Here is a 22,557-nt window from a genome sequence, read left to right as displayed (position 1 = left end):
TATAGTCAGTCAGTCCACCCTGAGAAGTTTACCCTTCCGCGGCCAGGACTTTCATGAAAATGGTTGGGATATATGCATACAAGTCTATTGCTGAAATGTGTAGTCTAAAGAAGACTGGAAGAGTTTAAAATAACACAGGAACATGAAATATAGAAATAAAAAAAAAGAAACAAAAAAACAAAAACATTCCAGAATATGGCCAAAAGCCAGTACAAAAAAAAAAAAAAAAAAGCCCTTCCCAGTACCAATGGATAGTCAATATCCCGCCTGCGCCTTCGACATAGCACCCTGAATCTTACAATAACAAAAGAAAAGGAATATTCAAGACTAAGCTTCAATCATAAGTTGCTCCCCCTCATCCAACAACGATGTCACCTTGGACAGGTCCGAGATCATCTTCTTGCCATGCCCAACAAGCAGAAGCTTCTCTGCATTTGCCGGAAGTCCAAGGTAGGTCGGTGGCTCTCTCTCTGGAAGGTTGTTGACCCATTGCACGAAGTTCTGGAGGCCAGTTTCCCCTGGTAGCGTCAAGCACTCATCATTCTCGACGCCAGAAACGAGCTTGTATTCGTCCTCGAAGGCGGCTGGGGTGAGGAAGCTATTCACCAGGCGCTCCAGCTGTTGGAAGTCTTCGCCGTCATCCACCTTTCCACCGTACATTTCGGTTATCAATGTGCGGATCATGTCCCATGGGAGCTTCTGGGGTGCGACGTTGGATCGGCCTTGGGCAATGGTATCAACCCAGTAGTCGATAATGTATGCTGAGCATTCGTACTATTACACGAGTTAGTTAGTTTCATACTATCAATCCGGAAATCGGGATACTCACGTCACTATCATTGAACTCCCAGAAGCCCTTCCAGCCAAGACTGGGCGCATACCGCAGTCTCTCTTGAACAACAGCATGCAAGAAGCAGAGCAGAAGATACACGCGAGCCTTCTCAACAGGAGCCTTGCTAGCGCGAGTAGACAACGAAGACAGGGAGTCCTTCATGTTCGCGCGTACACCAGCGGGCTGCTCGTACATCAACACACGAGAAGCGCGGATTAGATTGACCGGAATCTTGGGGCTGGATTCCATGGAGAGGAAAAGTCTGAAGTCCTTATGAGGCTTGAGCGAGGCGAGGCGCTTCTCCAAACTCTGCAGCCACGAAGGCGCAAGATGTACGTTCTTGACCAGAACCCAAGTTCCAGCGGAAGCCGCGTTGCTGATCGCTTTGTCGGCACTCTCAAGACCTTCGTTGGAACCCATAGCAATGTTCGCGCAAGTCGCGTGCGTGCGCTCGACAAGGGCGTCGACCTTGTAACTAGCATCGAATCCAGGGCTCGAGCTGAGGGAAATTGGCGAAGTGGCAGTGACTTGCCCCACGATGTGCTGCAGGTCAGTGCTTCCTTCGTATAACTCACGGCCGAAGACAGCAACAATAAAGCGTTCAGCAGCCGGGACAAATCGGTCCATCCTGCAAAATTTGACAAGCAGTAAAGACCGGAGTAGCTTGTCGAGCTCCGACGTATTCTCGTCCCAAACAGCTGGGACATAGTTCTCCGCGAGTTCTTCGCTCAAGAATTGATCCCACTGTTCTGCAGTCACTGCAGGGAGATGAGATTTGAATAGTGACATGTTCGCAAACCCGCTCATCACCTGGACCTTGGCCTCGGGATTGGCTGACAAGTCGTTACCTTCAGTGGATTCATCCAGAATAGTGTCAATAATGCCTTTGTCCATGGGATAAGGAGCCGCCTGCGCCAAGAGCATGGCCAGGGTGATGCGGTCCTTTTGAATGACACCCAACGAGGTCCGTTGATAGGTGGTGATAAAGAGATCTCGGAGAATGATGTCAATGCGCTCGAGATAATCTCGCTTTTTATCAAGACCTGAATTTTCGAGGTGTTTGTTGGCGTGCAGAACCGAGTCAAAGATGTCGGTGAAGTATTTGAGGGAGAATTGGTAGAAGTGGTTGATATGGTGAAGCTGTTCCAAAACCGCGAACACTGCGCTGCACGAGCGTGCAACGATACTGTAACGTTGAGTGATCTCCTCCACCTCTGTCATGACACCTTCGGTCTCAGCCATCTTCTTGGAAATTTCTGCAGCCTCCTTCTTGAGAGTCTCGAGTGTTTCGATAACGTTGTCGTCATCGAGAATGTTGCCTTGGGACTCGTTGAGGGCTTGCAATAGACGCTTCTCAAGCTGGCGAAGATGAACCTTGAATTCTCCTTGGGCCTTGACAAGATCGGAACGCCGGCTGTCCACGTCGTCTCGTTCAGATTTGAGGACTTCATTGAGCGATTGGATCTGCAAGCTGCTCTGCGTGATAGTGAAGTTGACAAATGTGGTCCTGCTGCAGATATCAGGTGCGAAAGATGCGGACGGGTCTCTTGTCGAGAGGAAAAGCTTGAAGGAAGGCGAGAAATCGATCTCCTGTTTGCCCAACTGGATGAGAACACGTCCTCCGGTTTTCTGGTACTCTTTGTTGAGGACGTGGTTGAGGATGGGATCCAAGTGCTCGGCATCTTGGATAAGGATCGGGTTACCGAACCGGAGAGCACTTTCAAGTTGTTTGACAAACGAATCATCAAGGAAGCTGGTCACCGTGAGTTTCCTCTCTGAGCTTTCCTTCTGCAAGAATTCAGTAACACGACCCGAAGGATCGATGATAAGCGGGTATCTGTTGTAGCGCTTCAGGAAGATGGCGTTCTCAGTGCTAAGATCATCGACCGGCAAGGAGTGCGCTTGCCAGGCAAGACGTTCATCCGCGTTCGACAGATATTCTGTGATAGGGTTGTGTGGCTTCAAGGTGATGCCGGATTGGACCAGGTGCTGGACCCAATCATCCGTCATCGCCTTACGGAATTGTTGGTCATAGAAGCCAGCATAAGCGAGGAAGGCCGCAGCAATGAGGACGTCGCCAACCAGTGTGCTGATTTGGGTTTCGAATGACCTGCTTCCCTCCTCCCATCGCGTACGCTCAGAAGCCAGGCTGTCAAGTAAGCGCACACTTCGGTCGACCTTGAATTGTACTCTCTCCATCTCCGTCTTGATTGCCTGCGTTTCACTAATAAGAGCAGCATACTCATCCTTGTAGGTGGCGATACTGTTCTCAAGATCCTTGATCGTTGTTTCAATGGTTTGGGCTTCTTCTTTGGTTTGAAGCGCTTGTTGCTCTAATTGACCAACCTCGTCACGCAGGGGTCCAACTCGATCCAAGATCTCAGAGTAGTTGACCTGTGCTGAGACCCACTGAACCAAGGGGCCGCAGGCCTTACTGGCCCTGTTGACTCTCTCATAGGTGAAATCCTCCTTGGAAAAGAACTCGTTCTGCATCTTCACCCTGTGGTTCCTCGTCATCTGCTTTTCGTTGTCGTAGTTGACGATGCTGGCAATGAAATCGTCTCTTCGAACGATTCCTTGTATTGTCTTCCAGCTATCAACCTTATGCCCAAGCAGAGTGCAAACAGCTTCCAAAGCAAGTCTAACACCAGATGGAGGATTGCCCATGGAACGAACTTCGGTCAGGTGCTGGCGTTTAATGTTACTGACACTCCTTTGTGCTTCCTCGACAGCAGGCTCAGCCCTCGCAAGGTCGTTCAACACGACTTCTTTACGCGTAGCGACTTCTTGTTCCTGTTTCTCCAAAGCGGCTTGCACCTCGAGAGACACGGCTTTACGTTGCTCTGCCTCACGTTGGTCTGCAACCATACGTTGCAACTTTTCATTCGCCTCCGTGTCTTTCTTCTCGAGTTGCGTCTTCTTCTGAGCTAGACTGCCACGCAAATCGCTAACTTTCTCGACGGTGTCTCTCAATTTCTCGAGACCGACATTCAAGTGCCTCTGTTGCTCCTCTAGGTCTTCGCGTTTTTCATTGAACAGTTTCACATACTGGGCGACAAAGTCAAGGTAATGGCGGGGAGTCAGATATGTTGTCTTTCCTTGTTGTTTCTGTAGGCGCTGGTTGAATCGCTGGAGCGAATAGTGGATATAGACCATGGCATTAACAACCGCGTCACGGTGTGATGCTGGCAGGCTGAGCTCGCGGTACGCCACTGGTATGCTGTCTGGCGCAACAAAGTTGGCTTTATCAAGGTCAACCGACTGAGTGAGTTCGGAGCCAACTTGGAAAAGGGCCTGGTCAGACCAGTCTCCCATCCAATTAAGAACGCAACGGTTGAACAACGCCGGACTAGTTGCGGCCTTCGACGAAAGGCCTTCTTCAGGAGGATTCATGGTGAAAACGACGTGCAGGTTCTTGACAATCTGTTGGGTGAACCACTTATAGAGTTCCTCTTGGCTGTCAAGGATGAGACCCTGCCGCTGAGCACCCTCTTTGCATGCTGTCATAAGGGAAGAGAACTCATCCCCTTCGAAAAGACCAGGAACCTCGGCGTTGGCTAGTAGAGTGTTCATACGTTCCAAGAATCCGGAATCCAGAACATTGGACTCGTCCATGATGAAGCAGATCTTCTCTCCCTTGCAACCGGCACGGCGAAGGACGCTTCGGAGATCGTCATCGAAATCTTCTGAAGAGTACTTGCCGTGTACCTTGATCTGGAAGACCTTCAAACCGTTCATCCAGGCAACGAAGCGAGACAGTGTTGTTTTACCACTTCCGCTGACACCGATAAGAATAAGGTGACCTTGGGGCTGACGGAAGACACGATCAATGCGCAGGGCATGCTCCAAGACATCGTTAAACAGAACGAGGGGAACATCAACTTCTTCCTCGCAGAATGTCCTGAGACGCGCTTTGACAAAATCACGTAGTTGCTCTTGCTCAACCGGAACGTAGTTCCTCGACAACCAATTAGAGAAAAGTATTGGACCCTTCAGTGCCTGCTCCTGGTCAATGGTAGGGAAATTTTCGAGCGCGATTCGTCGAACAGCATCCGCAGTCCAGGCTCGCTCGTCTTCGGTGACAAGACGGTCTTGGAAAAGCCGCAGAGCTTCGTGTGCCCATATGCGGACGAGACCTTCGACTGAAAGGCTTTCAAGTGGCTTAATGGCCTCGTATACACCGCGAACCCATCGGGTCAGTTCACGAGGAGAGTACACGTAGTGGGGCTGTATCTTTGGAGTAAATCGTGCCTGAGACTCCAGATAAAACTGCACCATAGCCTTGGTAAATGACTCGGAATAACCACGCAACAACGGGAGAATCTTGAGGATGGCCGAGTTGAATGTCCCGTAGATCTGATTGAGCGAAATTTCGCCAGGGTAATCCACCATGACCAAAGGAGAGTGACGGAGGAACCGTTCGGCCAGAGCCGTACGACCGGCATCGGTAGGAGGATTGCAAGCGCCGACGAATTGAATGCGGTCAAGAGTAACCCAGGTCTTGTCAGATGTCCTCCAGAAGCCATTTTGCTCAACAAGCTGGCGCAGGAAGGAAATTGCGCGTTGTGTTCCATATCGGTCAGGTGCTGGCAAGTTGATTTCATCGCAGAAAATAACCAACCAGCGACCGATTTGACTGGGAGACATGATAACGCCGTTCAGCGTCTTTTTGTATTCACAGTACTGCTCGAAGGTCTTGATTAAAAGGTCAGGAGTCGTTGCACTGGAGAAGTTGAGACCAACAACCTCCATGTTAGGCAGTTTGCGAAGCGCGGCGAACAGTGTCATGGTTTTACCGGAACCTGGAGGACCACAGAGTAGCAGTGGCTTGTGCTCTGCAAGCCATGAGTAGAGAACATCTTCATGCCGAACAGTATCCACCGTGGGAATAACCACATCGGTCTGAGTTATGGAATGGGTGTTGACATCAATAGTTGGCACCTGAGATTGCCAGCTTGACCAAGCCCCCTTAGGAAGGGTTACGTCGAAATCGATGATAGACGAATCAGTTTCAATGGGCAGATCAATTGTAGTGAGGCCAGACACGAACTCTCCGAAAGACTTGCGGTCTCCTAGGGGGCAATCTCCAGTGAAAGACCAAACAAGGGAAAGAAGAACCTTCTTGGAGATGTAAGACTCAATTTGCTCATACTCCAGAGGGAAGTCAACATGCTGGATATTGTACTCAAGGACATTCCGGCAAGCCTTGTTCACGAGACTGAACAGGGTGTTAAGAGCGCGGATATCAGTGAACTCCATGATATGGTTGTACTTCTTAGCTTCCGCAAGAGTCTTAAGAACGAGGTCGTCGGTCTGCAGGAGCTGAGAGAGGATAGTTGACAGCATATCTTGGCAATCCTGTGTCTTGACAGCACTTTGGCCGGCAGGAGCACTGTCATCATCCAGGTCCTCAAAAGTCTTCGTCTTAAGCGATTCAACATAGTTCGTGATGATCATTGAGGGCGTCACGGTATCCTCATTGAACCAAACCATACCACAACGACTGACAGTGGCCAGGGTGGCATATTTGAGGCTCTCAACTTCGAACATGATGCGAACATTTGGTGGCAAGTTCAATCGTTCTCCGTTCGGTAGGGTAAGCAGCTTGTTGTCGTCAAGCACACTGTTCAGGTTCTCAACCCATTCTGGGTCGACATCTCCATCGAACACAATCCAGTGTCGCTTAGTGTCCTCACCACGGAGGTTGTCCACAATCTTTCGTAGGATACCAGTAAAGAGACCATCGGTCCACTCCCTAGTAGTGCTATCGAGGTTACCGTAGAGCGCCTCTTTCGACATGACCTTTGAATCAATGATGTGAGAAACCCCGTCAACTCCTTCAATGCGTTGAAGGGCTTGAAGCAGAATTTTCCACGCTGATGATTTACCGGCTCCCGATTTGCCGACCATCATAACACCGTGATGGATGCTCTGGATCTGGTAGAGTTGGAGAGCCTTTGTGATCCACATCTCGCTGTCGACGAAGTGTTGTTCTTGGGCAATTTCTCGAACGGCAGCAGTAAGCTTCTCGTAATTAGCTGGGACATATTCGACGCCTGCGAAATCCTGTTCCTGAATCTGCAGCATGGTTGCAACATCCTCTCGAACCAATTTGGGAGCAATGGTTTCACGGAGACTCTGAACAATGATCTGTGGTTCAACAATCTCATCGGGACCAAGTTCCCCGTCGGTGTTTGCGATACGTGCACGCTTAAGACCTCCTGAGCTAACCAGAACACTCTTCAGGGCACGAAGACCGAAATCGTAATGAGCCTGTTTAGATAATTGGGTGGAACAATGGTCGAAGAACGGCACAGTCTGCTGTGAGAGGTGCTTTGCTTGCTTGAAACCTTGGGAGAATAACATGACTTCGGCAATGAGCTCCTTGTCGGGCTTCGACATGGCGACACTCCTGAAGAGCTTCTTCAAGTTATCCGGAAGGTTGGATCGTCCAGCATAGCCAGGGTTCATGGTAATGAAAATACCGGTGTTAAGGTTAACACTCAGTCGTCTGCCAACTAAATCGATCTGAGACTTGTCATCGGTCTCGCCAATTCTGAGACCAATTTGGATGTTCTGGATTTGTTGTGACACAGCCGACAAAATTCGCTCCTCAAGACGGTTGAACTCATCGAAACATCCCCAAGCGCCAACTTGACAGATACCGAGGAAAATACGGCCCATTGCTTGGAAATCGAACGTGTCGTCACAGCAGAAAACAAGGGTGAAACGACCGAGTTGGAGACCCAGGGCCTTGACGGACTCGGTTTTACCTGTACCTGCAGGTCCATATGGAGAGCCACCGAGTCTTTGGCATAGTGCCTGAGTAAGAGTGAGGAAACAGCGATCCGTAAGAGGAGTGCGCACAAGGCGTTCGGGAACACCAAGGTACTCAAATCCGTAATTCAATTTGGAGTTCGCCATATGGACGTGCAATCGTTGCAGGAAGTCGCCTTCGCTCTGGTAAACATAGCGCATTTGAAGCAGCCAGAGGTAGTGTGTTGGGCTCGTGGCATTTGAGGTAATGAGCTTGGAAATGGTATCGCGCTGATGGACAAACTCGGTAATGAGGTGCTCGCATTTTTTTCTGCTGATGTGGTCCAAGTCTCCAAGAACAGTCACTGCAAGGAGTTCGAGTACTCTGACCTGGGCGTCAAAGAGCGCCGGAAGGTTTGTGCCCCCGTTCTCCAACGACTTCTGGACCTCTTGTGTCCATACAACTTGGCTGGCAAGGACAACGATCTGGGCAGGATAATTGGCAATGAAGTCGTCAAAGGCGGTACGGTCAACCTCGGACGAGTTGTAAAGAGGTTCGAATTGTTCAACCGCTTCCGCCAGGAGCTCGGCAAGGGTTGTTTTCATGTTGCTCTCAAGGGCAGTCAACCAGTCATTGATCCTAGGCGTCTTGACAAGGTTGACTTCTTTCTTCAGCCTAACCTCTTCTCCCTCCTTTGACGTGAACCCAACAATGTTGCTGTCATCGTCCATCAGAACACCCGATAGACCGGCGAACATCTTCTTGAAATGTTTCGCGACTCTGAAAATGTCGTTACTATTTCCAATGATCTCCAGAAGATCCTCATCACCCACGAAGTAAAAACGGGGGAAGGAAACTCTCTCTCGTTCCAGGTATTCACCAAGAGCTTTCTGGATCTTGTTCAGCAACTCAGCGAGTCTTTCAAGGGATTTCTGAACTCCATTGATGGCAAGGACATCGAGAACAAATGGCGACTTGTACACCTTCTTCATCACGGCGAAAAACTCTGAATTGATATTCTGGAATCGGCTCGACTCCAGAGGCAATAGGTGCTTAATGTCAGCATTGCCGGTAAAGACACCCTCAAGATAAACCCATTGACGCTGGACGTCAATCCACACGTCGAACAGGACATGAACTCGGTTCAGTTTGTCCTCCCATGAGGAAGCCTCTTCTTCGAATTCTTTGTAATAGGGAGAATGCCTCATGGCTTGCAGGGAGTTCAAGTTCTCACTGCACTTAGCGAAAAGGTCATCGAAGCCGCGAATAAGTCGGCACTTGTTCTGGTAGTTAACCAGGTCAAGTGAATAGTTCTGCCAGGTCTCGCGGACAGACTTCAAGAACTCCTCGAGAGCCATTTCTCCCTGAGCTTGAGCAATGATGTTTCGAATCACCGTCTCGCTAGTCGCAAGTTGGAGGTCCCATACATCGCCTAGTGTCAGAGACACGAGAGAAAATCTCTTTCCTGGTTTGAGAGCCTTGTAAATCTTCAGCCAGTGTCGCTCACGTACAGCTTCCGATTTCATGTCCGACAGCAGAGGGTTAACCTTCAAAAGCTGCCGTAGAACGTTCTGAATGTGCTCGAAGGCGGCATACTGCCGCATCCGACTGGGCATTTCCTTGGTCATCTTGATAAGGCCGTCAATAGACTGGCGAAGCTTTCTTGGCTGAATACTTGTCCAAAGCGCGTCTCGGAGGTCGTTAAGGCTCTTCCAAATAGTAGACAGAGCCGCCCAAACGGACATGAAATCCTGGACCTCTTCCAGGATTGCGGGTAATGACGATTCTGCACTCGTTGGCAGGTCAAGAGCTTCCTTAGCCTTGGATACCATCTCAAACTCAGACTGGAGAGATTCGAGACGTGACTGGAACGAGCTAAGAGACCGGGAGGCCTCCTCTGGGGGGATGGTGCCAGATACAGGTTTCTCTTCATTCCACTGTGCAATGGCCTCAGCAATCTTGTCGTTAATGACCTTATCCTCCGCCGAAATCTTTGCTCGTAGACCTTCGGTCTGGTCCGCAACAATTTGGCCCTTCCGGCTAAGCAATTCGTTGAGAGCAGCCCATTCACCATCAACGTTCTCCACGTGAAGCCAATCACTAGGGAATTGGTAGCGTTGGCGGACAAGAGTAGCCTGACCTTGTCGGAAAATATCGACTTCGGGCTCCCACACCTTAGCCTTGCGCTTGCACTGCTGCACAATAGTGATGAAGGAGACTGCATGGGCGGTAGAAGCAGCCTCTAAGGTTTGCCCTTCCAAGTTGTGTCGAGCGGTGGCAATCTCAGAGTGTACTTCTCGCATGCGGTTTCCAAGTTTAGATCCAAACTTCAGCAAAATTTCGTGTTGCCACTGGTCGTACTTCGCATTGACTCGGGTTTGGACTTGCTCGTAATCAATCTTAATGTTACCAAATGACCGACTAACTTCCGATGTGTCGAAAGTGGCCCGGCTTTTGCGGATTTCTTGGAGAAGCTGAAGCCATTGAGACAAGTCGTCACCCAAAATGTCATAAACTTGTTCAGACTGCAAATCCCAAAGCGACTGGAATTGCAGCCACTTATCGACGTACTGGGACACTTCCTTGAGTCTGACTTCGACAGTGCTGTAAACGAGGTTCAATTCCTCGGAACAATACTGTGGGAGATCGGCAAAGCAGGCCTCCGAGAGTTGCACCTTCTGCACCTCAACGGAAATCTGGTAGCGGGATGACTTGATCTTCTCAAGGTTGCAAACGACACCGAGCCAGTTATCAAAATGTGAAAACCACGTTGCCCGAGCATATTGGAGAGGTGGGTCAAGATGGAGCACCTGATTACGCATGGATATCTCATGAGTAAGGGCGGGAAACTCAATGCTGTACGCCGAGACTTCTGATTCACCTGCGGCGTGAATTACTTGCGAAGGCTGCTGGCCATTCTGTGATTCTTGGAAAGAGTTTATCCACTCGCGGATGGCTTTGTGTAGACGCTCTTGGAGGATGGCCTCAATCTTCTGGTTCAGGTTGTGCACCCAGTACCCGAGATTGACGTAGTTTTCGAGGTTCAGCTTGTCCACCGCACTTTGGATGACATTCAAGCGCTGCTTAAATGCAGAAAACTCATACGGACAAGTCTTGAGCTCGTGGGTTGCCTTTTGGATAGTATCATTGATAGCAGCCAAAACTGCGGTCTTATGTTGGAGGACGGACGCTGAGGCGGCGAACTCTCGCACGAACTGAACGTGCTTGCTCTCACCCCTGCTGGGCATAACTGAATCAAGGGCACCGTTTGCTAGAGCAGCGTGTTTCACGTGCAGTTCGTATGAGTGCACGAAGGACTCCCATCGGAGCGGGATGCCCCTTACGATCATGCTCTGGGCCTCGTTCACATATCCATTAAGCAACATTGCGACATCAGTCATTGACAATATGGAGCGGTTGGTCTGAAGCAATGTGCGAACACTCTCCATCAAACTAATGGCGTATGGGTACACACGCTTGGCTTCCTTGGAAATGTTGCTGACTGCATGGGGAACCTGGAAGTTGAGCCAGAGCAGGTTCCGCACTTCTTTGAAAAGAGCAATAATTTGAGCATCAAAGTTCACCGCGAGATCCAAAGTGTTTCCTGCAGCTCGGTTGCGGATAATATTGAACAACCGTCCGGAAATAGTGATTCGTCGCCGCTGTACATCATGCAACCATGTCTCAAAAACGGGGCGAGTATCTAGCTTCTTCCTGAACAAATTACCCTCGGCCTGAAGCTTCTGGCCCTCGGAATGCAGGTGCCAGTCTTCTCCTAGAACATCTTCGACCTTCCGCATATACCCGTCCAGCTGACGCTCGATCTGGCGTGCCCAAACGATCGCACCAGAAACCGGGGGGAGATCGCGAAGCTGGGCCATTGCGTGGGCTTCTGAGTGCCCGTATTGCTGCTTGAATCGCTCATGCAACGCTGATATGTCTTGTTTCACGTTCTCGATGAGTTGTGTCTGGTATTCGCCAATAGCACCTCTGATCTTAGGGCGCACAAGAAGCGCATTGAATTTGGAAAATACGCGGAACATCTCGTTGGCGTTCTTTGCAGTGGCAAGACGATCACGCAGGCGAGCAATAATTGAATTTTCGACCCGAGAAGTTCGTTCGTTATATGCAATCTCCTCCTTGATCCAGTTTTGTGTCCCTTGTGGTGAGACATCTAGCACATCCACACTCTTAAGAGCAGCGTAGGCTTGTGCGACTTCGTCGACGGCGTCAACGTCGCCGATCTCCTCAACAATTACTGCTCCATCGGATCCTGCGCCAGCTGCAGAGTCTCCAGCAGAAGAGCTTTTGGGACCAAGAACGTTAGCGATGGTTCGTTGAAGTTGCTCGTGGTTAACACGGAACGTGTTCATGTATTTCAGTCGCTCTTGCGTCTTCTCATGGCGCGAGTTGATTTTAATCGGGATGAACTTCTCGTTTCGACGCCTGGTGGATTCGCGAGCAACGTTCGTGAATTCCTTGAGGTTGTCGTCCCAGGTCCTCCAGATAGCACTAGCAGTCTTCATAAGGGTGCGGAATTCACGGTAGTCGAGGTGCAGAATGGTCCTGCCGTTAAGTAAGGAATGTATTTGGGAATCAAGGTCGCCTGAGATGGCCTCCACGAGCGCAAGGGCACGCTTGATGGGGTACGGGCAGATCTTCATCTTCTTGTTGAGATGGTTGAAAATGAGTGTAATAGATTCACGGACCTTCTGCAATGAGGTCGCAGAGAGGAGTTCATCGAGAGGGAAGTCTCGCATCAGTTGGTTATATTTCTGAACTAGGTCCGTCGCCTCGCGCAGCCCAGTATCGGCATTGAAACTGAGGGTGGCCTGGTACCGCTTCGCCTGGCGTAGGATATCCAAAGTCAGCACAACTCCCTCACCTTGCAGTTGCTTTTCGATACCCTCAAGAGCTGATTCCATGGATAGCCAGAAGTTGATTTCCTGCGCAGCTGACCCACTATCCGCATCGCGAGACATCTTCGTAATGGTCTGAATAGATTTGATCCAAGCGTTCACATTATTCTGGATGCTGTTGATGAACGCGCTGCTCTCAAGTAGCGTAGCGTCAATAAGCTCAACAGAAGGCTTGACACCTCGCGCTTCCGCATCGACAAGGGCGGCCTGAACAACTTCATGCAGAGGCAAATTCAGGGCGGGGATCTCAATGTTCTGCTGCAGATGCAAAAGTCCTAGTTCCAGTTCCGCGAATTTCTTCTTAGTACCCGGAACTCCGGTTTTACCCTCCGCATCGGTCTTTGATTTCGTAGCACCCTCCTGTTCGCGTGTGTTGGCTTCAAAATATGGGCTAAGAGCATGATGCACCATCAAATGTAAAAACTCGTAGGGCGACTGCGACGTTCCTTGTTGCGCTTGTGCGTTGTTGAGGATTACAGGACCAGGCAAATTCATAACCTGGATTTGTGACGATATAGGGAGCGAAGGATCGATAGCAGTCGGCCGCTTTACGAAAGCCACCGATGAGACAGTCGTGGACGAAGACGACAGTTCGGTGGAGAGGTTATACACATACTGCGTCGGAGGTTCTGCGGCAAATCACATCAGTCAGTTCAGTGCCATCCTACTCATCGTAAGGACCTAGGCGTACTTACCCTCACCATCCGCAGTTCCATTCGTATTCTCGGATGCCACAATATCCTTCTGCACATACAGCGCAACTTGCGACTCCGACGCAAACCGTACACATCTTTGTGCAGTTTCACTGTATTTGGGCTTTGATAGAAGGCTGCCGGTGTTTTCAAGTTCGCTTCTCAGCGCTCCTAGAGTAACCCGCAGTACATCCACCAAATATTGCACAACAGCGTCTGCATCAACCAAGGGCCCCTGGGAGATGGCGGTGGGAACACCGTCAGGGACCTCGGAAGAGGCAACCTCCATCACGATCGATTTATCTATGAAAAGTAACCCGACTGTGTCATCGATGGTCGACTAGAAGGTGAAGGTCACGGCGTGGTAGGGGCGAAATTAAATCGCAGACAGACAACGTTTTGCGGCGCAAGGTTGAATGCTCGCAACAAACAACAGTCCGATAAGAGAGGCGGCGGCGGTGACGCGGGATACGGGAGAGGCAACGCAAATGGGGAATACGCTGAAAGCAAAAGAATCAGAGTAGAGAAAATGTAGATTAAATGATTATAGAGCGTTCAAAAACTCGTCCGGCTGCCGATTTAGCTCCAACCTGTCCAGAGGTTGAGTTGGTCGCTAGCAGGTACAAATCAGCAATATGAGCCAGAGACGCGGCGGGCTTCACAGGCGTGTTTTTGGTAACTTTCAGGGGGTGATCCACGCTAGTCCTACCCTAGACTAGCGGCCTGCCACGTTTCGCTGGTTCCTATTTTTACACGTGATCCGCCGTTGTTACGACTTTGGGTTCCTTGGTTTGCTGTTTGATATTCCATAGGTCCGTCGCCTGCAGAAAGTCTTTTCAAACAAGCTTGTCTAGTATCTTTCTACCACCCAAAATACAGAGATGTTTGTCTGATTATTACCCTAAAGCCTAATGGCTATCTGTTTATCTCAAACGGCCGTTCCAAGGTCCGTCTCTGGAGGATTTTCCGTCTCTCGGCAATTGCATTTGAACTCCTCGCGGAACTCAGCTTGTCCAATGCTCTCCAGCATATCCAGGGCCTTTTCGCTTGCTTTCACCTTTGCATAACGACTCGATGAGGCTATTCCCTCGGCGATAACAGTGTCGTGGATCATCACAGCGGCCAGCACCCGGGGTGGTTCTCCATCGACGGCAGGGATCTCGCCCGCTTTCAAGCAATAGTCCGTGCATCCGTATTCATTTGTCAGTCGATTATGTAGGAAGGTCTAGTGGGTATCAATCTCGGTCTATTTCACGATTAAATATAGATGTAGACTTACTGTAGGATGTTTGTTGGCAAAAGTATCGTAAATCGCCATATCTTGGAAGAACGGTTTTATGTGTCGTTGGTAAAATGCCACAACAACACCAAAATCGAAGTTTGAATCCACAAATATAGCTCCTAGGTAAGCTTCCACCATGTCTGGTAAACACTTTTGGCGGGGTCAGCTACGCGAAATCGTATTGTCGCATAATTAGAAGGCATACCTTGGGCGGATCGGTAGTTCCAGTCCAATAGTCGACCGTGACCTCGTTTTCCAATTCCACGGCCTCTATTTCTTCTGCGTATCGATTGATTCGAGAAAACAGTGGGGTACTAAACAGTCTGAGGTGCTTGTGGAGTCCGAGTTTGATTGCCAGTGCTCCTAAGAACTTGTTGGAAACCATAGCCATCTAAGATATAAATTAGTGGACCGTTTTCCACCATTGAGCTTTGCTGATTACTTACCTTGTGCTCTGTGAGCCACTGCGGGTCTCGGTCTGGATACCGTGAGAACAAGTCCTCTACACAAGCCATGTCAAGCAATGAATCACCAAGAAATTCCAACCTTTGATAACAGGGTACAGTAGCCCACGCCGAAGGGAAGGAAGGATGAGTGCATGCTGAATGAAGTAACCTTGGGTAATTAAATTGGTGTCCAAGTTTCTCTTCTATCATTTGCGCGAGTTTTTTCTCAAACCCAGTTGCACTCTCGGTCTGATAATGGGGGAGTTTATAAACGGAAATGTAGTCCTTCCAGCAAGATACTTCGTGGTCCTCGTTATCAACAAGGATAGTCACGGCCTTGACTGCCATATCGAATCGATTATCACGGCCACCGGAGAGTAGAGCAGCTCCTATCAACGCTTCACACACATCTGCTATTGTCTTTTCTGCGAGATGATGCTTCGCCGAGGAAAGAAGCTTCTTACTATGATCCTTGCCTTTCAATAGGGAAAGCCCCTCGGGGTACCAAGTATGTCTGCAGTTATAGTCAGGGTCTATTATAGAGCATAAATTTTGGAAAAGCTCATACCTTGAAAATCCTTGACTGCGGATGTATCGGTAAATCGCTTTCTTGATGGCAGTGTTGAACAAGTTCTTGTTGCAGATTAGGCACATTCGCTTGACGTGGAAGTCAAACTCGTCGTTGTCGGGGTTCTGTGCAAAGAGTGAGATTGATGTTGCCATCTTGAGAAAGCAATCCCCCAAGAACTCCAAACGCTCATAGTTTTTCCCCATTCCCCTCTGGAACTGGATTTGTTGGGCACGATGCTCCTCGGTATTGTCAGAGTCTTTAGTGAATGCCTCCAAGGCAAGGTCTGGTTTAACAATGAGATCCAGCTCTGCGCAAGCCTCTAGGGTTATTAAATAGCCATCAAGCCTGGTAACTATAGCGGGGAAAGCAAGGCAAGATGCTGCAACAGAAACGGGAAGCTTTTACGGCGTCAGTAGTTAGGCGTAATAAATTCTAGGGGCAACTAACCGCCGATATCTTTAAGGGCTCCAAGCAAACGAAGCACTTCGTTTCTGTTTTTCTCTCCTGATCTGACATTTTGTCGAGCAGGTTCCTTCGAAGTCGGACCAGCTCCGCTCTGTAGACTGGTTGGTTCCAACTACACTTGGACAGGAAATGGGCTCGTGAGTTTTTTGACAGGCTTATACAATAGTTCATTATGTCGTCCATGTGTCGGCGATGGGGAACATATGAAGGCGGAGGATCTGAAGGTTTCAGGCTTTCATCGACAGATAGGGTGAAGTACCGACAGCGGCCATCCCATGGATCAAACACAAACCGGTCACATAGGAACTGTGGATCCGTTATCTCTGAAAAGTTTAGTCCGTCAAAATCATCTTTCAAAGCAACAGTATCCCAGTTAATGCAAGTTGACGGATCAACATCGGATTCTGGAGCGTTTTGTGTGCTTGCAGGGACGAGCCAGTACGGCATGTTCTCGGGCTCACAGCTGTACGTCTTTTGAAAGACATCAAGAAAGACCCGGAGTGTAAATTCAGTTATGGCACTGACCATCTCCATTGATAATACACAAGCTGTTTCAACAGAAACAAATTGAACCTCTGTCTCCACGTCCTCTTCCTCGAGCCATATAGAAAAGCTTGGGAGTTGTGGTAACCTCTCTCGGGTCAAGAGAACCATGCTCGCTAGCCTTCGTGAAAGTGGCCTGGTGGGCTTAAATGCTAAAAAAGTAGCATATAATCTTTCCGGTTGTATACCACGATCCCTGGCCCAAAGGGACGGCTTGTGCAGCATGTCATACTGATTGGTTTTCTTGCAGGTTATAGCAAGCCTCGCATTTCTCATGGCTGGCAGGCGCCTCCGATAAACGGAGTTGAAGTTATCATCAAGCAACTTGTGCTTCCTCAGCAAAACACAAGTATCAAAGGCTGCTGATCGTTTTGCGGTCGATTTGTTCATCGCCGGGCTGCCATTTAAGCCTCTTATAGGAGATCTCTCCGGCAGTATTACTTCACAGACAAACGTATCTTTCGATGGAAGAACCACATAGGTAACTTGACCTGAGATATCACCTTCGTATTGCTGTATAACATTCCAGTTGTTAATTGGTAAGAGCATTATGTTCCATAGTGCCAGTACTCACCAAGCTACTTGCATACCGCGATAAAACAGCCAAAGCGGAGTGATAAGTCAACTTCGCACCCGAACGCTTGATTGTGTACACCCTTTCGACTTCTTCCGAGTACGAGAATCCCAAAGGTCCATCATTTCCCTTTAAGATTCGATCCTCTGGAAGTGATTCGCAGAAAACTTGCATAATTTGCTATAGGGTCAGCCATGGCATGTTTCTTGGGGCCAGGTCAAGCTTACTTCCGCGTCACGAACCTCAAGAAGGCGTTGCTGTTGTCCTTCGTTGTCTCTCTCCACAATACTCGCATACTAATGGTACCTTTTGTTAGACGATACCAGTATAGCATGCATCATAACGTACTGTAGAGTTTGCTTGTCTAGCACGGCCACGGCTTTGAACATATTGGATCATGGTATTGAACAAGTCAAACCTAGACGGTTAGTATCATCGGGTAGAGTTGTCAACATGTAACCTACCGTACAACCAGATTACAATCGGCGATATCGAGGCCTTCCTCGGCCACAGAAGTAGCAAACTACCAGCGGTCAGAATGGCGTGTTTATAGAAAGTTTCAGCGCATTACTTACCAAACAGTTAATCTCCCCACTTCTGAATTTAACAAGGGCAAGAAACTGTTGACGGAATGATATGTTCGCCGATGTTAGGTCGTCAGATCGCGCACCGATCAATAGCCCAGGTCTTATATACGGAATCTCCAAAGCTGTAAACAGTTCCAGCAACATAAGGGCAGTATAACGCATTGTCGTAAAAACGATGCATTTTGTTTCTGGGTTGTTCTGGTAGTGTTCGGTGAGCTTTTTCTGGAGAATGAGGACCTTTTGACTTAATTGGCCTCGTTCATCTGGACTATTAAGCGTATGATCCTTAGCAATATCGCCCGCTTCTTGCAATCGGGACATCTCCTCCCTTGATTTCCCTTCGAGTTTCGGTAGCACGTTGGCAGAAAAGATGTGCCTCCAAACCCCATCTGAGCACCATCTACCGAGAGCAGAACTCGCTTGCCAGGAAAATCGAAAAACGGACTTCAAATCCTCAATGTCACCAAAACGACTTTCCATCAGATTGTAAAGCTTGGTTCCAAAAGGTGATTCAAGTCTATCATGAAACCATAGCTCCTCAGTGGGACGCTTGATGAACTTGTGTATTTGGGATAGCTGGGACGCTGTAGCAATTTTGCTATCCAGATATAATTCTAGGTTCCTGTATAGACGCCAGTCAGTGCACGCATGAGGGAACATGTTTTCAACGACATACATAGCACCCTCTGCAACATCGCCTTTCGTGTCAATTGGAGAAGCCGTCATTCCAAAAATTCGTGGCCTTTTTGACGATTCAGCCAAAAGGTATGAGTCCCTTATGATCCTATGATATAATCAGAAATGCGCCATTAACTTTTGCAATCGTCACGAACCGTGCATAAACATGGTCCTTCTTCGTATGGTGGGCTTCATCAAAGATCAGGAGGTTGATCTGTTCCATCTTGATGTGGGCATTAAGCAAGCATTGATGTAGGATTTCTGCAGTGCAAACAATCACCATGTACTTTTTGAGAAATTCATCCCAGGCCCCCCGGCTCCAAAGGTCAGTGCCCAGAGCTCCGAATAAGTGACCGACGCTTGAATCGAGGTTGTTTCGCAAAACTCCTGCTTGTTGGTAGGAAAGCGTCACGCTATCAACCTATAAAAATTATCAGCCTTGTTTTCTCTCGATATAACTCGTTTCCACATACCAAGAAAAAGGAAATTCGGTGGGACCCTCCATCTGCGCGGTTGTTAAGTTCTCTCTCGATAATGTGTTTTAGTAACAGTACAGCTATCAGTGTCTTTCCAGCTCCTGCAGTATGATTAGAATGTCTAATATTGTTTTTGGAGTTGATTTGCATACCTGTAGCTAGAACCGCGATCGTATTCTCGGCCTTTGCTCTTTCAAATAATTCTATCTGGTATTCTCGAGGGTCTAGCGTGCCCTGTTGGTTATCTTTCGATGCGAACAGTCGAGCTGTCGATACCTGGGTATCTTGAGAGCGCTCAACTCTCTCGTCACAGGTATCAGCCCGCTGGGCGAGTCTAGAAGGTCAGCCTTCAATTGAATACAGCGACGAGCATTGGTTACTGACAATGCTTCGAAGTTGGCTTTCTGGTTCTTTCGGCGCTGCGAGGCGTCTTCGGTGGGCGAGATTACTTCGACCTCGGACTCGTCGGATGACAGGCTGTCTTTGTCTTCAATCGAACTCACCTTGAAATATACTGTCAGCAACCTCTTGGTACTTACACCAGCATTTGGGCACCGGAGGGATACACGGGTTTGGAAGGAGGGACTCACCATTGACAATGACGCAGCCGACCTTGCGTCTCCCATGATGTAGTCGCTAAATATAAGCCTAGGTCAATATCGAGATACTACCGAGAGAAACGATCCAACAAGCTGAGGTCCTGGTAGGAATTTCCTCGATTCAAAAAAGCACCTCGGAAGATAAGGAGCGGTCAATGGAGAAAATGAAAGGAGGAGCGAGATGATAAGCAGTGACAAGAATTTTTAATAATTCGAGGCTAAAGGCAGCTAGCAAACACTGAGCAAACGCGCATTCACACTTTGTTCACAGGTACACTCTAATAAATATATAACTTGGCACGAGACATTGAAGAATAGAACACCAATATGTACAGGCATGACTGCAATTAAAAAGAATTGCCCCCCTTTCACCAAGCGAAAGTAGCGAAGGTACCGAGCTCGATATAACGTGCAAGAGCAGTACGTACAGCGTACGGAGTACAATATAGATGGAAAGCCGATTGGCAGGGATGAGAGACTGAGTGGTGGGGAGATTTGTTACTGCGGGGCAACCGTGGAAATTAAACTCTTGCTGTCCGCCACGATGGATCGACATTTGGGGGAGCCGGAGCTTGTTTCTTCAAACATCATCCAACTTTACTCAAGACTCAGGCCACAATGGAGCAACCTCAGACTCTCCGATCCGTCTTCGACGATGCAAAACGAGAAAAAACAGCACTGGAAACTCGTCCGGATACAAACTCCGACACCTACCGAAGCGATGTCAACGCGACAATAGCAAAGTTCGAGGAATGCCAGCGACTGGTGGGCGCGCTGTCGATGTTCAGCTCGAACGAGTTATTAGAAGACATTTCGACAGTCGATTTACAGTAATACAACTCCCAATTCTCTCACGGCTTGCTAATACTAACTCCTTTATCTCTTGCAATAGGTACCTGACGGTCGAATATCACATTGCGGAGCTTCTCCAAAGATCCTATAACTCAGATCGCGAGTCTACATTGCGACGAGCTTTGGGAGAATATGAAAAATATCTAGCACGTTCTGAAGACTACGGACTTCTGAATACGAGTGACAAAAAGCTGTACGAGCGATATGTAGCGAATCCCTCCTCGTTCTCGTTGACGCAAACGAACGACCCCGCTACTCGGAGAGAAGTGAAAATAACAAGGTTCAAAGAAGAGAAAGAGCTGAAGGAAAGACTCGAGGTTGGAATTCCCGTTATTTAATAATTCTGGATACCGCTTACGTTGCCGTAAAGTACTATTCCCAGAACCAACAACGGCTGCAAAGTGACGAGGACGACGTACGTCAGCTCTACCTGGCGGAAATCAATTTATACACCCATCAGACCTTTCAGTCGTTGGACCTGCTAGCACAGGAACTTTCTATGTTGTCGGCAATTCGGCGGATGCCCCCAAGACCCGATAACTCGCAACAGCTTGATGCGCGTGGGAGAAACAGGGGCAGTGCGGAAAAATATTCAGAGCGTTTGGATCCGCCGATATCTCAACTTCTCCAGGGAGGCAAACTAGGACCGATCTTGAACAAGGACGGAAAGCCATTACAACCTTTCACACTGCTCGATCGCCGTACGCAGCTTCGCGATGGTGTTTTCCGGTCAGGGCATAATTTGCCTACAATGACGATTGATGATTATTTGGAGGAAGAGAAGAGGCGCGGTGGCATAATCGAGGGAGGCGAGCCGGAACCAGTAGAGGTCGATGAGGATGATCTGGACAAGGCCGATGAAGAGACGATGAAAGCGAGAGAATGGGACGAATACAAAGAAGCAAACCCTCGAGGCTCTGGAAATACCTTGAATAGGGGCTAATTGATATTGGCATGAGGCATTCACATTTTGTCTAACTATGTACCATAATCCATCTATGTATGCACAGACTTATACATCTGGTAATGCAGGTAGAAAGGAACGGGCATTGTGGGAAATAGCAGTCTAGGCCTTGTAGTTCCCAGATAATCGAAGCCAATAACCCAAAATATCAAGTTAAGGAGAGACCAGCAGCTCCTTTATCTTAAACATAATCCTAAGTCAATTCGGAGGTCGGCACTTTCAGTGGATTTTGCTTGTTCTGCTGAATTTCTTCAAGGATTTTGCCGGCCCCTTTAGCGACCAGTGCCTTGGCCACTGTGACACCAAACTCTTCTGCCGACTGAGCCGAGTCAACTGCTCCATCGATCTCGACCTCAGAATTCTCGCTACCGTCCACACTTACGACGACGGACCTCATTTTCAATTTCGATGACCCTTCGGTGCCATCAATCCACTCGGTTTCAACTCCCAGCGGAGCGCTGCAACCACCTTCTAGGGTACGTAGAAGACTCCTTTCAGCCAAACAAGCAAATGTTGTCTCTTTATGCCCAATGGTCTTCAACATGTCCTCCATTACGTTGTCATCTTTGCGAATTTCGATACCCAATGCGCCCTGGCCAACGGCATACAGCATCCCGGCGTTCTTCGAATCCAAGAATTGGAATATCCGATCTCCAAGTTCCAGGCGTAGTAGCCCTGCAGCAGCAAGGATAAGGCATGTGTACGGGCTATCCTCTGCATCCAGTTTGGACAACCGAGTTCCGATGTTGCCACGGACGTCCATTACCTTTAGGTGAGGGTACTTTCGAGCAAGTTGGGCGGTCCGGCGAATTGAAGATGTTCCCACGACTGAGCCAGCCGGCATTTCTGCCAGGGTCATATTAGGCAGGCCCTTCTTAAGGACCAAAACATCTCTCGAATCCTCCCGTTTCATCATGGGGCCAAGCTTGCAGGAAGACGGTAAAAGCGTGGGAACATCTGAGATACATTGCGGTATAGTTAGCCCAGAACAAGCAGAGTTTAAAAGCGCAGGGAACATACCTTTCAATGAGTGCACGATAAGATCGACATGGCCGGCTTCTAGAAGGTCCTCGAGCTCCTGTGTCCATAGGTTTTTTGTGGTGAAATCCCGAAGCGCAATGGTCGTATTTTGGTCACCAGCAGTTTCGCGCGAGTGGATCTTGAAGGTATGATCTGGAAATCGTTCCTTGAGGGCGGCAAGGACAAGATCCGTTTGGAGAAGAGCAAGTTTGGATTTGCGCGTGCCAATTGTGAAGATCTTCTGAGACGCGGGGTCTGCGGAGGGTGGCGGGGCTTGGGTAGTCATTTTGGCAATTGCGC

At 48.8% G+C, this 22,557-nt stretch overlaps 4 protein-coding genes across 4 annotated transcripts; 1 reads left to right on the top strand and 3 right to left on the bottom strand.

Annotated features, from left to right (window-relative positions):
- Positions 1-327: 327 nt before the first annotated feature.
- Positions 328-13,489, bottom strand: APUU_12037S (dynein heavy chain; the record flags this gene model as incomplete). Its single annotated transcript, XM_041698194.1, has 3 exons — positions 328-774; positions 830-13,137; positions 13,204-13,489. The coding sequence occupies 3 exons, from the start codon at positions 13,487-13,489 to the stop codon at positions 328-330; spliced, it is 13,041 nt and encodes a 4,346-aa protein (XP_041551403.1).
- Positions 13,490-14,128: 639 nt separating this feature from the next.
- Positions 14,129-19,448, bottom strand: DCL1 (putative RNA helicase/RNAse III; the record flags this gene model as incomplete). The annotated part of the gene is made up of 17 exons (XM_041698193.1): positions 14,129-14,425; positions 14,480-14,632; positions 14,688-14,873; positions 14,929-15,442; positions 15,497-15,897; positions 15,947-17,020; positions 17,082-17,261; positions 17,309-17,377; positions 17,430-17,499; positions 17,546-17,604; positions 17,657-18,290; positions 18,345-18,452; positions 18,502-18,767; positions 18,820-18,923; positions 18,975-19,156; positions 19,207-19,325; positions 19,413-19,448. The coding sequence occupies 17 exons, from the start codon at positions 19,446-19,448 to the stop codon at positions 14,129-14,131; spliced, it is 4,452 nt and encodes a 1,483-aa protein (XP_041551402.1).
- Positions 19,449-20,039: 591 nt separating this feature from the next.
- Positions 20,040-21,216, top strand: APUU_12035A (IGBP1/TAP42 family protein; the record flags this gene model as incomplete). Its single annotated transcript, XM_041698192.1, has 3 exons — positions 20,040-20,251; positions 20,314-20,590; positions 20,644-21,216. The coding sequence occupies 3 exons, from the start codon at positions 20,040-20,042 to the stop codon at positions 21,214-21,216; spliced, it is 1,062 nt and encodes a 353-aa protein (XP_041551401.1).
- A 214-nt stretch (positions 21,217-21,430) lies between these two features.
- HEM3_2 (porphobilinogen deaminase) lies at positions 21,431-22,543 on the bottom strand (the record flags this gene model as incomplete). Its single annotated transcript, XM_041698191.1, has 2 exons — positions 21,431-22,194; positions 22,258-22,543. 2 exons carry the CDS (start codon positions 22,541-22,543, stop codon positions 21,431-21,433), a joined length of 1,050 nt encoding a protein of 349 aa, XP_041551400.1.
- Positions 22,544-22,557: the final 14 nt, after the last annotated feature.

The sequence above is a fragment of the Aspergillus puulaauensis genome, chromosome 1 (assembly GCF_016861865.1).
Source record: "Aspergillus puulaauensis MK2 DNA, chromosome 1, nearly complete sequence".
Lineage (NCBI taxonomy): Eukaryota > Fungi > Ascomycota > Eurotiomycetes > Eurotiales > Aspergillaceae > Aspergillus > Aspergillus puulaauensis.
The sequence above is the reverse complement of the archived record's forward strand: the minus strand, read 5'-3'. Positions and strand labels throughout refer to the sequence as shown.